This window comes from Physeter macrocephalus, chromosome 4 (genome assembly GCF_002837175.3).
Source record: "Physeter macrocephalus isolate SW-GA chromosome 4, ASM283717v5, whole genome shotgun sequence".
Taxonomy (NCBI): Eukaryota; Metazoa; Chordata; class Mammalia; order Artiodactyla; family Physeteridae; genus Physeter; species Physeter macrocephalus.
In genome coordinates this window covers 79,493,670-79,507,374 of record NC_041217.1, presented here as the reverse complement: position 1 = coordinate 79,507,374, position 13,705 = coordinate 79,493,670, and the positions used below count along the sequence as shown (strand labels likewise).

At 40.3% G+C, this 13,705-nt stretch overlaps 1 protein-coding gene across 1 annotated transcript in view; it reads right to left on the bottom strand.

The window, feature by feature from the left end:
• SPAG17 (sperm associated antigen 17) overlaps positions 1-13,705 on the bottom strand; it is a 268,877-nt gene that overhangs the window by 190,817 nt on the left and 64,355 nt on the right. The window contains exons 5-7 of the mRNA XM_028488958.2: positions 6,904-7,090; positions 5,208-5,402; positions 3,284-3,465 (exon numbers count right to left, since the gene is read on the bottom strand). Coding sequence (XP_028344759.1) covers positions 3,284-3,465; positions 5,208-5,402; positions 6,904-7,090 — 564 coding nt within the window. The remainder of the gene's footprint in view (positions 1-3,283; positions 3,466-5,207; positions 5,403-6,903; positions 7,091-13,705) is intronic.

Sequence of the window (13,705 nt, the reverse complement as noted above, 5' to 3'; positions counted from 1 at the left end):
TGGGAGGAAGGGAGATGCAAGAGGGAAGAGATATGGGAACATATGTATATGTATAACTGATTCACTTTGTTGTAAAGCGAAACTAACACACCATTTTAAAGCAATTATACTCCAATAAAGTTGTTTAAAAAAAAAGAAATATAGTAAAAAAACTTCTGCCCTATTATCCCTTAGGGTAACTAGCTAATTTCTTTTCAAATCAAATAGCAACCTGCATGTTAAAAGCCAGAAAATTATTTCAGCAACCAAGGGCTTAACTTGAGATGTTGCAGATGTTGTTCATAGGCAGTTAGCACTTCTTGATGGGCATTTATTTGATATAAAGCTTTTGTTACCTGGGTTCAGCAGAAATACAGCTTGCCTGCTTGCAGCCAAGGGTACTAATGCTTTCCTTCTTCCAGAGAGGAAGAAGCACTACGACTACTTGGCTGTCTCCTGGCTTGGATATGAGGCCATTATCAACTTACAGATATAGCTGAGAGTGGGATACCATGTATCTACCCCATGTATTTAGGCTACCGGTATTAGAAATAGGTTTATTACTTTTATATTTCATAAGTAATCCCAAGTTTAAAATGAATTTCGATCTTCAATATTAAATCTAATGGCCTTCTCTTCTGTAAGCCAAGTCTATTACTGAATTGCTTTCAAGGCTTTCTTTCCCCGTCATCCCCCATGCTGGGTTGTTCACTCACAAACCATACCTTACAGAGGCATGCCTTGGCCTAAAAGTCTCCTGCAGTTGGACCCAGACTGCAGCCCTGGCGTGAAGGAGATGTTCAATAAATATTTGCAAAGTGACCAATAGAAGATTGGTGTGTCCAGTTGGGCAGCATAGCTAAATGGTCTCATTCCTCTTATCTTCATGGCCCAACTAGAGACCCTAGACATTAATCCTCTAGTTTTGAAGTCAGTATGTCAACGAAGCTGATACTATTTTTTTCAACATGAAATTTATGAACTTTAATTGCCATTTAAACTCTTCCACTCTATTTTTAAAAAGGAAAATATAGTCACATTTACTGTCTTTAAAAATGGAGGGATTAAAGTCTTCTGATGAACACTAAATTGTTAACACTGGAATAAGAAACAGGATGCTGGGAATGGTGCTGGGTCTCTTGGAGCTGCAATTGTGTGCCTTGCTGTTCACATCTATGTACTGATGATGCAACAGAATGTCTTCTACCTTGGGCTCAATGCACATCAGCTCTTCTCAGTCTATGCCTGGGGAGTAAATAAGACACATGGAAGGCAGCTCTAGTTAGAACAGGAGCAAAAAGTTCTCGGTTTGAGGCTGCCTTAGAAGACTCTTGGTATTGCCTCCTCTGAATTAGGATTCAAGATCTGTATGGCTGGGATCTCCTATGCCTTATTGAACCAAAATTGCATATAAGTTCTTTACAAGGTATGTGGCCAGAACTTGGCCCAAATGTCAGGAGGACTGTTTCCACAAAACTTAAATTTGTGGATGTGGGTTTGTAAGTTAGGCATAGATTTTTATGTTCTCGGGAGAAGAGCTGGTCTATTATAGAGCAAGAGTAGAAAGCTGTCTTTCAGATGGTGTTTCAGGATCCCAGGGATATGACCTCTTTCTCAAACATATCTCACGTTTGCTGGGCATAATCTGGAATTCCAATAAAATAGGATGGAATAGTCATAGTATGATGGTACCTGGTATGCCAGTATCTCTGGGATAGAGAAACATGGCTCAACTTAACACAAAGTAGTAGAGGACAGATGGACTCTTTTCTGAGCTCAGGTTTAGAGGCAGGGAGTGAAAGACAAAGCAGGGAAGAGGAAGATATCTAGATGAAGGAGTGGGACGACACAAAGCAAAGGGAGTCCACAGTAACCAGTTTTGCCTACAACAAGCTCTGCCTTCAGCCACAGCTTTTCTATGTTCAGCATTGTTTTCACATATAGGTCAAGGCTTATATTTATTCTTACTATTGCCAAGGTATCAGACTTAAGTGTTCTGTTTCTACGTGGTGACATCTAACGCCTTATGTTGACAGTCTCTGTAACTCAAACTGATCTCTTCATTGCTACTTATTCAAATCCTGTCCATCCTTCAAGGTTCAGATCTAGGCTTCCCTCCTCAGTGTTTTCATTTACTTCACCCAGTGCACATCCATTTCAAGGTAACAGAATCGGGGACTCTCATAGTGAGAACTGTCCATGCTCCAATCCATGGCCGTGGGCAGCCTACCCTTTGGCTCGGAAACTGCTCCAGGCTTTGATGTCATTCTCCTCCTCTTAGACAGCCAGGTTTGGTTGTTTGTTTGGCAGCTACCCACGGCTGTGTCATTGTCCACAGACACCTATGCTCCTCCTCCACCCTGCTTTTCCCAGCTCCCTTCACGGCATACTTGATGTGGTCCATCTCCAAGACTCTGCTTTCAGTTCAATTCCCTTTAATGCTGATATATATCACCCTGCAAGGGATTCAACGCTCCTGGGCCCCTGTTTGTTGGGACAGGGGGTCAACCAGAAAGAGACCTGAGAGGTCTCTTTTTTTACAACAGGAATGCCTGGAACTTCCCCAACAATGATAAAGTTACTCAACGTTCTTTTTAAAAACACCCTCATGTATTTAGCATTTGTTATTTTTCAAAGCATCCCATGTCTTCTTTTTCTGAATTAACAGGAAACTGAGAGTGTGTTTCACATAACACATAGGTGCGTGGCACCTTGAACACTGCCTCTCTGTTTCACGGTTTTGGTCTTGCCTCTCTGCGAGCACCTCAATAGCAGGGGCCAATAAATACTCCCAGGAAATGTCTACTAACTGTTGGGCTGGGGTCAAGTCATTCTATTAAGATAGACCTTGCTAGGAAAATACATGAAAAATACAATTTTGGCAATAAAAGCAAGGGCCTAGAAGAACAATGTTTTGAACTGATACATTAAAAAAAAAAGACAATGTAATATGACAAACTGTAAAATTTACTATTTTCACAATTAATGTATATTAAGACCCTAGTGCCTAGAACATTGTTACGGTATGAAGCAAAGCCACGTCACCAAATGAAATAATTACCATCCTTTATCTTCATCTCATCTTATTCCTTTGTCATTAATTCATACACTAAAAGCTGAAGAATCAGGCTATAGCCATTATTGGACAGTCAATGTGATCACTGTCTTGAAGATAAAGGAACCTAGCACAAAGCCTTCTCTGTAGACAGCGATTGATAAATATGTGTGGAATGAATGAATGGAGTAAATGGAACCACAGTGTCACATGCTCAAACCAGTCACTCTCATTAATGCGTGTACTAACCAACATCTCACTGTCCGACCAGTCGCAAGGAAACTTGTCAGCCTTGACCATGTATTCAAGCCGAGCGACATCAAAGAGATTTGTTTCCGGTTTCTCATTATTCAGGATTGGTTCCAAGTACTTCCAGAAGATTTCAAGTTCTTTTATGTCATTCTCTTTCTTCAAAGTTTCAGCTTCTATATCTAATAAGAGCAACATGTTTATACTACAAAATGAGACTGTCGAATTTCTTCTCACTTTAAGTGTTTGTGGTGAGTCATATGCATTGCATGATGTCTGTACAGTACCAGAAAATGCAAATAAAGAAATGTAATTTTGAGAAGTGTTTGGACCTAGACTATATAATTAAATATCAGAGGACTTTACTCCTGAAATTGTTATTAACTATGAGCTTTTTCCACCCCTTTATTTTATAGTTGAGGCCCAGAAAGATTATAAGGTCACACATTTGGGGAGCTAAAAATGGTCAATACTTCCAGCACTCTGAGATTGTATCTATATAGGAGGAGTTTTTCTGCCAGATCACTTTTTGACTATTTTAGCATTTGTTTGCTGCATAACTGGTTAGAAATGCAGTTGATCCAGTTCTCCTTCCCACGTGGGTAAAAACAGACTGTATCCATGATTTCTGCTTCAGTTAACTTTTGGTCACATTGAAATAGCTACTGGCTTCTCTGGGCATTTGTGCTCTGACTGTATAAAATAATGACAGTTTTCCATAAAGTTACACTTGAAAATTTGTCTGACATGGTTTGGTTTTTCCATCTATAACTAAATAGGTTCTACTACTAAGATCTCACAATTCTACTGTAAAGTCTCTTTTTCTATGATTCTATTTTTATATATTAAATATTTTTAACAGAAAGACTATGGAGCTTATGCAGCATTTTCTCACTGGCTTCAATAATAAGTTATTGAATGTTACAACTAGCCTTTGAGATAGAAACAGCTAGGTTTGAATCTCAACTCTTTTACATAATAGCTGCCTCTAGACAGAGTCGTTTTTGGTAAAATGAAAATAATAAAACATACTTCCGAGGGTTGTCATGGAAACTACACGAATCAACACACTTAAAGCCCTTAGCATTAAGCCTAGTCCCAAGGCCTGTGCCCAATAAATGGTAGCTATTATTATTATCAGGGGTAGCCGTTTCTAACCTGGAACAGCAATTTAAAAAATATTGTGTTATAGAAATCCGGATGTGGCTGTATATGTTACAAAGCCCTGTGAAAGTATATTACTAATAAATAACAAAAAAGCGCAATAGCATATGGCAAAAAGAGCTTGGACTTCCAGGTCACACAGGCTTATATTGCATCCTAATTTTACTATCTGAAGTAGACAGTAGACTTTGTTCCCATCCCACAGAGGGAGTCTAGTACAATTCCCTTAGATGAAGACCCTGAGGTCTGAATAGTAGTGCAGAATAGTAGTGTAGTGGCTGAATGGTAGTGTAGTTGGGACTTCATCCCACAGCTCCCTGGTCTAAGGCCTGGAAGATAAGCATCCCTTCTGATTTATAAGAATAAGCCAGTAGCAAATCTGAGCAAGAATCCAAGGCTATGACCTCCCTTGGGCCATTTGGTGACTGTGGCTTCTGGCAGAATAGATTATCTACAGATAATCCATCGCACTCATGCTTTAGGTAAAAGTTATAGAGCAAAATTCCTGAGAAATGTAGTTGGATAACCAAGTCTATGTTCTCTGTGGCTACACAGGGATAGAAACACAGGGTATGATTTGAATTTGCAAAATTTACAATACCTGGCTAGTGCAAGTGGCACAAATAGCAACTCAAAGTCTTGAAAGGATTTAATAATGTATGTGTTGTATGACTATGCTTTGGGCAGAAAATTGTATTTGTACTTTAAGGACAGTGGGTAATATTGAAGGATTCAGTAAGTTGTGTAGCAGACTGCATACCTTCTGCCTGAAGAAAACTTTCCTGCTGCTGGCTAACTGCTGCCAGGTGTGTCTGCAGAGGTTCATAATTCTCTGATGATATTTTAATCACGCTGCTTATGGGAATGCCAAGCTCAGTCATGATCGCTAATAACTGAGGATTGTTGAAGCCCACAACTATAATGTAATGCTGGGCACCGTCATCTGGCTCATCGTCTGTTCAAAATACCGTAGAGAAGAGCAGCAGTCATTTTAAAAGAGAACAGGTTGCAGTCAGCCAGTTCAATGGCTCTATACATTATGCATGCGTTTATCATCCCTCGGGCTTGCCAAAAGCAGTCCGGTTGGCTGGAATGCAGTCATGTTGACTGGTTTTCATTATTGCCCTTCCAGTAAGAAGGCTGTGGCCATTTTACAAAATATTAAATCACTTTTGCAAATGAGACATAGGCGTAATAGGAGGACAAACATACAGAGGGCCTGTCGTCATGGAAAATGTGTGCTTGGGTTTTTTTTTTTTTTAAATGTCTAGGCTGTAATTTTTCTTGGTTCTAATCTCTTTTGAGCAACATCTGGCTTTACTCCTGAATTACAAGTAGCTGCAGGTTTGTGGTATTTTATATGCAGAGGTGTTTACAGAAGAGGGAAATACTGAATATGAACAAACTCCCTACCAAAGCATACTGTGTGTTTATGCCAATAGGTGTGCATGCTGAGTATGGGTTATGTAGCAACTATATATTTATTGCATTCAAGTTAAAAAATAAATATTGCTCACTTTTCTAAAATTTTTGTCCTCAATTTTGTCCTGGCTATACTGTTCTATAAGTGTTAAAACATGAGTTTATTTTAGAATATGAGATTCTGGGGGGTGAGAATAATTGTTGTACTTTAATATCAATACTAGATGGTACACGAAAACATTATGTCTCACAATGGTTCATCAAGACCAATTTCCAAATAGAGCAACAGATGCACAAACTTTTGATCTTCAAGTAGTGATTTTTCTTCAGCTACTAAAACAAATCAGTATTGATACTGCTCACGGAATCCATAATATAATTGCTTCTATGTCTAGTGGGTTTAGAGCAGAGATATATTAGGGGAGTCAAACTGTCAAAGGATGTGAAGAGGTGCCATCTCATTTAAATACGAGGCAAATTAAAAACAGTAGCTCCACTTGGGTTCATGGGAAGGTGGCAATGAATTACTCATAGCTGCTCAAGTCAAATAATTTTTTTATATTAATAATCTAAATGAAAGAAAATTCTGGTTGTTCTATCTAGGACAGATAGTGGGAGAAGCTGAGGTCAGGAAGCTACGTGCTCTGAGTCACAAATTAACAGGTCTGATTTTATTACCACTGTATTACACTCGTGACAATAATCACTTTTTACTTTGCTTTATAAGTGTTTCTGACTTTCTCAAATGTTCCCAACAAGATAGTAAGCTCCTCGGTGGCACAGTCAGCTAGTCAATTCATCTTTTATCTGCACTATGAAAATGTGCCTATGGCAAGACACATGCTAAAGAAACATTGGCTGAAAACAAAAATGAATTGCAAATAGAAATATTTTTCTATTAGGGTGTCATGGGGAGTATAGGATTTATGCTTTTAAAAAGGTGAAAAGGCTGGGGAAGATTAAGCATAGTGGTTGGAATGATTTTTCAAGTTTGTAGGTCATCAGGCAAGAAGTGAAAGGAGCATCTTACTGACCAATGTAATGTTTGGTGTCATCCTCTTCTCCCCTTCTTACTAACTGCGTGGTCTTCTTTACTGCTGTGTTTGCCTCAGGCTGGTCCTTTTCCTTTCCTTTGGCAACCTTGGCAATTGGGGACTTTTTCTCCTTGAGAGATTTTGCTTTCCCTTTATCCTTTTCTACCTTAAATCTGTCTTCTATCACCTGGAAAGACAGAATACTTTTGATTAAACCATACAGTGAGCAGGCAATGGCTTTTCTACTGTCAGATAAATTAAATCTTTATTTCATTCAATCACTCCTTTACTCACTGATTCATTCTTCAAGCCAGGATAGTGGAGATTCCAGGTTGAGCCTAAGCTGTGAGAAGGCACATCAAGTACAAAGACTAGAGGGGTGGATGCTAGGAGACTGTCACACACACACATTTTTCTGGAAGGGAATTCATCTTAAAGGAGCCCCCCTTGGCCTAATAAACAACCTCAGTTAATGGCTGGCAGGGAGAGTCGTGGATTCTGAGTACATTGTGACGGCAGGGACTTAGGTTTATCAAGTAGCCTAACCCTGGGGTCTCCATCTGGGTCTAACAAAGGTTTTCTTTTCGAACAATTGCCAAAACCTTTGTACATTATGTCATAATGTAATTACACTTTCCATTCATGTGTTATAAATACATATAGGTTGAGTTCATTGAAATGACATGGTAGTATTGGACCATACAGAAGATCCAGAATATGCTTATGTTATTTATTTTTCCCATGTTCAACAAAATTGGGCACAAAAATAACTAAACTAAATTACTGTAGCAACATTGGGGGTTCTTTATTTTCCTGAGGTCGTGAAACCAAATTTGAAGAACTCAGTCCTAAGACGTTAGAGACAAGGAAAGTAGAAGATATCTTGCTTTGGCACCCAGCTAACAGAAGGTAGCTCAGGAGGGGAGAGGAGCGTCTGCCTCCTCTGCATGGTTTCTGGATGTTGATGGTTCCAGAGAACCCAGTGTTGGTTTTTTAAAAATCTTTTTCGCCACTCCGTGTGGCATGTGGGATCTTTGTTTCTCGACCAGGGATCGAACCCATGTCCCCTGCAGTAGTAGCGTGGGGTCTTAACCACTGGACTGCCAGGGAAGTCCCAAACCCAGTTTAGCTGTAGCACCCGGAGGAAGCATCAGAGGTGCCCATGGACCCTCTGTGCATGCCTGGCACCTGTGGCTCCAGTGGTGGGGAAACTTGACCTCCCCACCACCTGCTCCTCAACAGAGGGAAATATCAGTGGAGGCTGCAGATGTCACTAATAGCCTTGGATAGAGGCAGCAAGGAAAGCACAAGGTAAAGTACAGGGGTATGAAAAGCCCCAGTGTTCATCTCTGCACCAGATACAAATTGGCCCATAAAAATAGGGTTGGCATATGCTAATGCATATATATGGAATCTAAAAAAACGGTACTGATGAACCTAGGGGCAGGGCAGGAATAAAGACGCAGACGTAGAGAACGGACTTGAGGACACAGCGGGGAAAGGGGAAGCTGGGATGAAGTGAGAGAGTAGCATTGATGTATATACACTACCAAATGTAAAATGGATGGCTAGTGGGAAGCTGCTGCATAGTGCAGGGAGTTCAACTCGATGTTTTGTGACCACCTAGAGGGGTGGAGTAGGGAGGGTGTGAGGGAGGCTCAAGAGGGAGGGGATATGGGGATATATGTATACATGTAGCTGATTCACTTTGTTGCACAGCAGAAACTAACACAACATTGTAAAGCAATTATACTCCAATAAAGATGTGAAAAAAAAATAGGGTTGAGCTCTATCCCCTTGAGCTCCTACTTTACTGGGGAAGAAAGAGAAAAAAGCACATGAACAGAGGAACAAAAGTATGACTGAAAATTTTCATGAATTTTATGAAGGATAAAACCCAATGTAGTAATAGACACACAATTCACCACTCGCTAGTAAGCTGGTGATGGAAGGCCTCTGAGGGAGTGACATTTGAGTGAAGACCTGAAGGATGAGGAGCATCCATGTGAGAAGCAGGGGAAAGGTGCAGTGTGTGCCAGAGGCCCTGAGTTATAAAGAAGATGGGTATGCGCAAGGAGGTGAGTATAGCAGGAGAATAGTGGGCAAGGGCGAGAGTAGCCAGGATGGGGTGGGGAAGGTAGGGCATGGGCCAGGTCATCTAGGGCTTTGGTGGGGGCTGGTTCACAAGTTTATATTTTATTAAAAATGCATTGGAAAGCCCATAAAGGGTTTAAATGGAGGACTACTGTGATTTTGCAAGATAGGAAACCAGGAGACCAGTAGGGAAACTCTAGCAATAGTCCAGATAAGACCTAACAGTAACTCAGTTTAAAGTGTTAGTAGAGTGGAGAAAGGTAGATGGATTTAAGATCTATTGTGGATGTTGAAATTACAGGGGTTGAAAGATTAGAAACAAGGAATGAAGGAGGAGGCAACAACGATAATGCTCTGGATTTAGTTTGAATAACAAGTTGGTTGATGGCACCACTCACAGAGACAGAAGCATTGGGGTGAGAAATAATTTTTACTTAAGGTGGGCAGACTATTCAGAAAGATCTTGTTAAATCCGAGATGCTCCTGAGATGACAAGGAGACAATTGAATACACATGTTCTCCTCTCAGAAGAGAGATGTGGCTGGAGTTACAAATTCAGGTGTGGATGACATAGAGATAGTAGTTAACTGCACGGGAAGAAATAAGACCCCCTGGGGAAAGAGGTCTCAAGAAATATGAGAATTGAACTTGGGATCATGCTGGAAACTCCAATACTTACTAACTGGGTATAGGAGGGGATGTGGGTAAAAGAGAGAAGTGACTTAGAAAGTAGGAAAAAGTACAGAGTATGCAGCTAGAGAACCAAGGGACTGAAAAGTATGGGTAGTTATAGGCGACATTATGGGAGCAGTTATAGTGGAGTGTGGAGGTAGTGAACACAGAGGCAGGAACAGTTGGGTGACCACTTGTGTGGACAACGGTTTCAGGAAGCTTCCTTGTGAGCATGATGCACAATAGCCAAGACATGGAAACAACCTAAATGTCCATAAACAGATGAATGGATAAAGAAGATGTGGTGCATATATACAGCGGAATACTACTCAACCATACGAAAGAGTGAAATAATGCCATTTGCAGTATAGATGGGCCTAGAGATTATCATACTAAGTAACGTAAGTTACAAAGAGAAAGACAAATACCATAAGATGTCACTTATATTTGGAATCTAAAATATGGCGCAAATGAACCTATCTATGAAACAGAAACAGACTCCCAGACATAGAGAACAGACTCATGGTTGCCAAGGGGGAGGGGATGTGTGGGTGAGTGGGAGAGGGATGGGCTGGGAGTTTGGGGTTCGTAGATTCAAACTGTAACATTTAGAATGGATAAACCACAAGGTTCTACTGTATAGCACAGGGAACTATATCCAATCTCCTGGGGTAAACCATAATGGAAAACAATATAAAAAAAGAATGTATCTATGTGTAGAGCTGAGTCACTTAGCTGTACAGCAGAAATTAGCACAACACTGCAAATCAACTCTACTTCACAAAAAATAAAAAGAAGAGGAGGCTGGTCATCTGTGTTGGATGCTGTCTAGGGGTTGCTTGCATTAAAGGGAGGTTGGATAAGATAATTCCTTGTGGTTCTCTCTAAACTTTCAGATGCCGAGATAAGGTTGAAGAAATAAGTTAGTGGTCAGAATGCAAAGGAATATCTTTCCCTTTCTCATCATGACTAAAGGAGCATATTATGTTTTGTCACACAGAAAAGACTTCAATTCCCAAGTGCCCTGCACTAGAAATAAACCAGGAATAAGGAAACCTGCTAAAAGCTATGAATACCAAGAATTTTCTAAGAGCATTATGCCATGATATAAGCTACCAGTAAAGGAGAATAGTTCATTTTTTTTCCAAAAGACAAGAATATTTACCAAATATATCCAATCTAATCAGAATTGTGACTGCCAGATAATCTGAACTGTGAATACTGCATTGTCTCTCATATTCTAGGAGTGGTTTGTCTGAAAACTAGATCTCTTTGCAAATGTAAGTAATTTTTTCCTTAGAGGTCAAAGTGGTCTATGAGTTTTTCTTTTCCTTCCTAGTCAGGTTGATGAGGTTTTGATTCCCAGTTTAGGAAGCTGATAGATTTTGAACTCTTCTGACTGTGTAACCTATATTAAGAAACACCATTTATATCATGACGTGGGATCATATATGCATTATAACTGAAATCAAATATCTGAGAAGCAATAGCTATACTTGCGTACCTGTATAATGCTCTGAAATTTTCAATTCAATTCCTTAATTGTTAAATACTGTTCATGGCCCTCTAATTTCACAGGATTTCCAGCTTGAAAAACACTACTGCAGTCACTAGTTGGAGAAAACTCCAACAAGGGTAGAATCAATGGGAGAATTCAGGTCTAGTCATTCAGGACATTTGATCAACTTGCTACAGAAAGACAATCTTTGCATATATATTGTCAGAAAGGTCCTGGAATTTGCAATACATTTCCATGTTACTCTGTAGTTCCTTTCTTCCTGACTTTTCTGCCTACTCTCCCCCTACCACCCCACGCCGCAGGAAATCCTCATAGCCACCAGTGGAAAACATGAAAGGCTTGAGAGATGTATAGATAGACCACGTTCGTTCTGGGTATCTTAAAGCTTTACATCTAGAGAAGCAAGTTTTCGCTGAAAGCGTGTCTGTTTATGCGTACATTCAGGTGGCCGCCGAGATAATGGAATTGCTGACACACTTCTCAGAGCCGCTTGGGTAACTAAGCATTCTTTTATTATCAGGAAGGAAAATGCAGTTTCTAAGATCAAAGTGGACACCCCCCTGGAAGCTACATTTTTTACAAAAGGCTCAAGTGTCTGCCTTCCTAGGAATCAAAGGGACTTAAAGCAGAAAGGCAGTCGTACTGGACAGACTGCCATCGTTGACAGGATGGCAACCACCTAAGTAGGTGAGAGGACCAAGAGGTAATTTAATTCTGAAACTTAGCAACTCTGCCAGCTCTGGGGTTAAGCAAGGTGGCGTGACTTAGAAAGTAGGAAAAAGTACAGAGTATGCAGCTAGAGAACCAAGGGACTGAAAAGTATGGGTAGTTATAGGCGACATTATGGGAGCAGTTATAGTGGAGTGTGGAGGTAGTGAACACAGAGGCAGGAACAGTTGGGTGACCACTTGTGTGGACAACGGTTTCAGGAAGCTTCCTTGTGAGCATGATGCACAATAGCCAAGACATGGAAACAACCTAAATGTCCATAAACAGATGAATGGATAAAGAAGATGTGGTGCATATATACAGCGGAATACTACTCAACCATACGAAAGAGTGAAATAATGCCATTTGCAGTATAGATGGGCCTAGAGATTATCATACTAAGTAACGTAAGTTACAAAGAGAAAGACAAATACCATAAGATGTCACTTATATTTGGAATCTAAAATATGGCGCAAATGAACCTATCTATGAAACAGAAACAGACTCATGGACGTAGAGAACAGACTTGCTGTTGCCAAGGGGGAGGGGGGAGGGGAGGGAGGGAGTGGGAGTTTGGGGTTAGCAGAGGTGACCTATTATATAGAGAATGGATAAACAACAAGGTCCAACTGCATAGCACAGGGAACTAGATTCAATATCTTTTGATAAACCATATTGAAAAAGAATATTTAAAATGCATGTATGTATGTATAACTGCATCACTTTGCTGTATAGCAGAGATTAACACAACATTGTAAATCAACTATACTTCAATAAAAAAGTAAAAAACAAAACTAATGTAAATGCATTTAAAAAAAAAGAAAAAGAACAGTCTTAAAAGAAAAAAAAAGACGTTTGCTTGTAAAGGGGACCTGGGGATCTAAGACTGTTCAGTGGATGAGTGGGCAGAAGGGGAGTATAACGTCAAGCTATGTACATATGTAAGTAAAGTCAGGAGATATTGTGTTTGCAGGCTGATGGAATGATCCAGCAGAGAGGGGGACATTGAAAACATGGGGGAGACTGAAGTCCTTGAGGAGAAATGATGGGATACGATGAAGAGAATGTGTCAATAACCGGACTTTGATAGGAAGAAGGGCAATTTCTCGGTTTAATGAAAGGAGCAAAGAAGGGATGAATGGCTGGGTGTAGGTGCAAGAAAGAGAGAGGTCTTGATGGTGTTGGGGGAATGTTTCAATGTTTTCAAGTGAAGGATGAGGCAAGGTTATCAACTCAAGATGGGCAGGTATGAGGTAGGAGGTTTGACTAGAGAAGATAATGTGAGTCATCTCAGAAAGTGGGAGAGCCAGCTTACTGAAGAAATATGGTAGAACTCTCTGCCAATGTGGAGAGCTTATTGGAAATTTTGAGATTGTTCATTGAAAATGAAACCAAAGCCCAAATCAGTGCCCCTGACTCCAATCAGCTTGGAGATACTGGTAAGACTCGTGCAAGTAGGCGCTCTCCCAGCCACACCTTGGATCATGGTGAGTCCACTAGAGGGAAAAACACCTGTACAGCTGTGAGGTGGACAGCTAGCCTCACCACAGAGAAGTACCAACTTGGCCAAAAAAAATCTGCCAGAAACTTCTACAGCTATCATTTGAAATAAAATCGCAGGGTGATCTTTAGAACTGAAAAGAAGAAACTGTTTTAGATTAAATTATTCTAAAGTTCACCTTCATTCATTTCATTCAACTTTATATATGCATTCATAGTCCATCATTCCAAAAAACACTTCCTGACTGCAGTGGACATTTGTTTCCCAGTAAGGCAGTAAAAGGGCCCTCTGGCCCTGCAGGTTCTCCT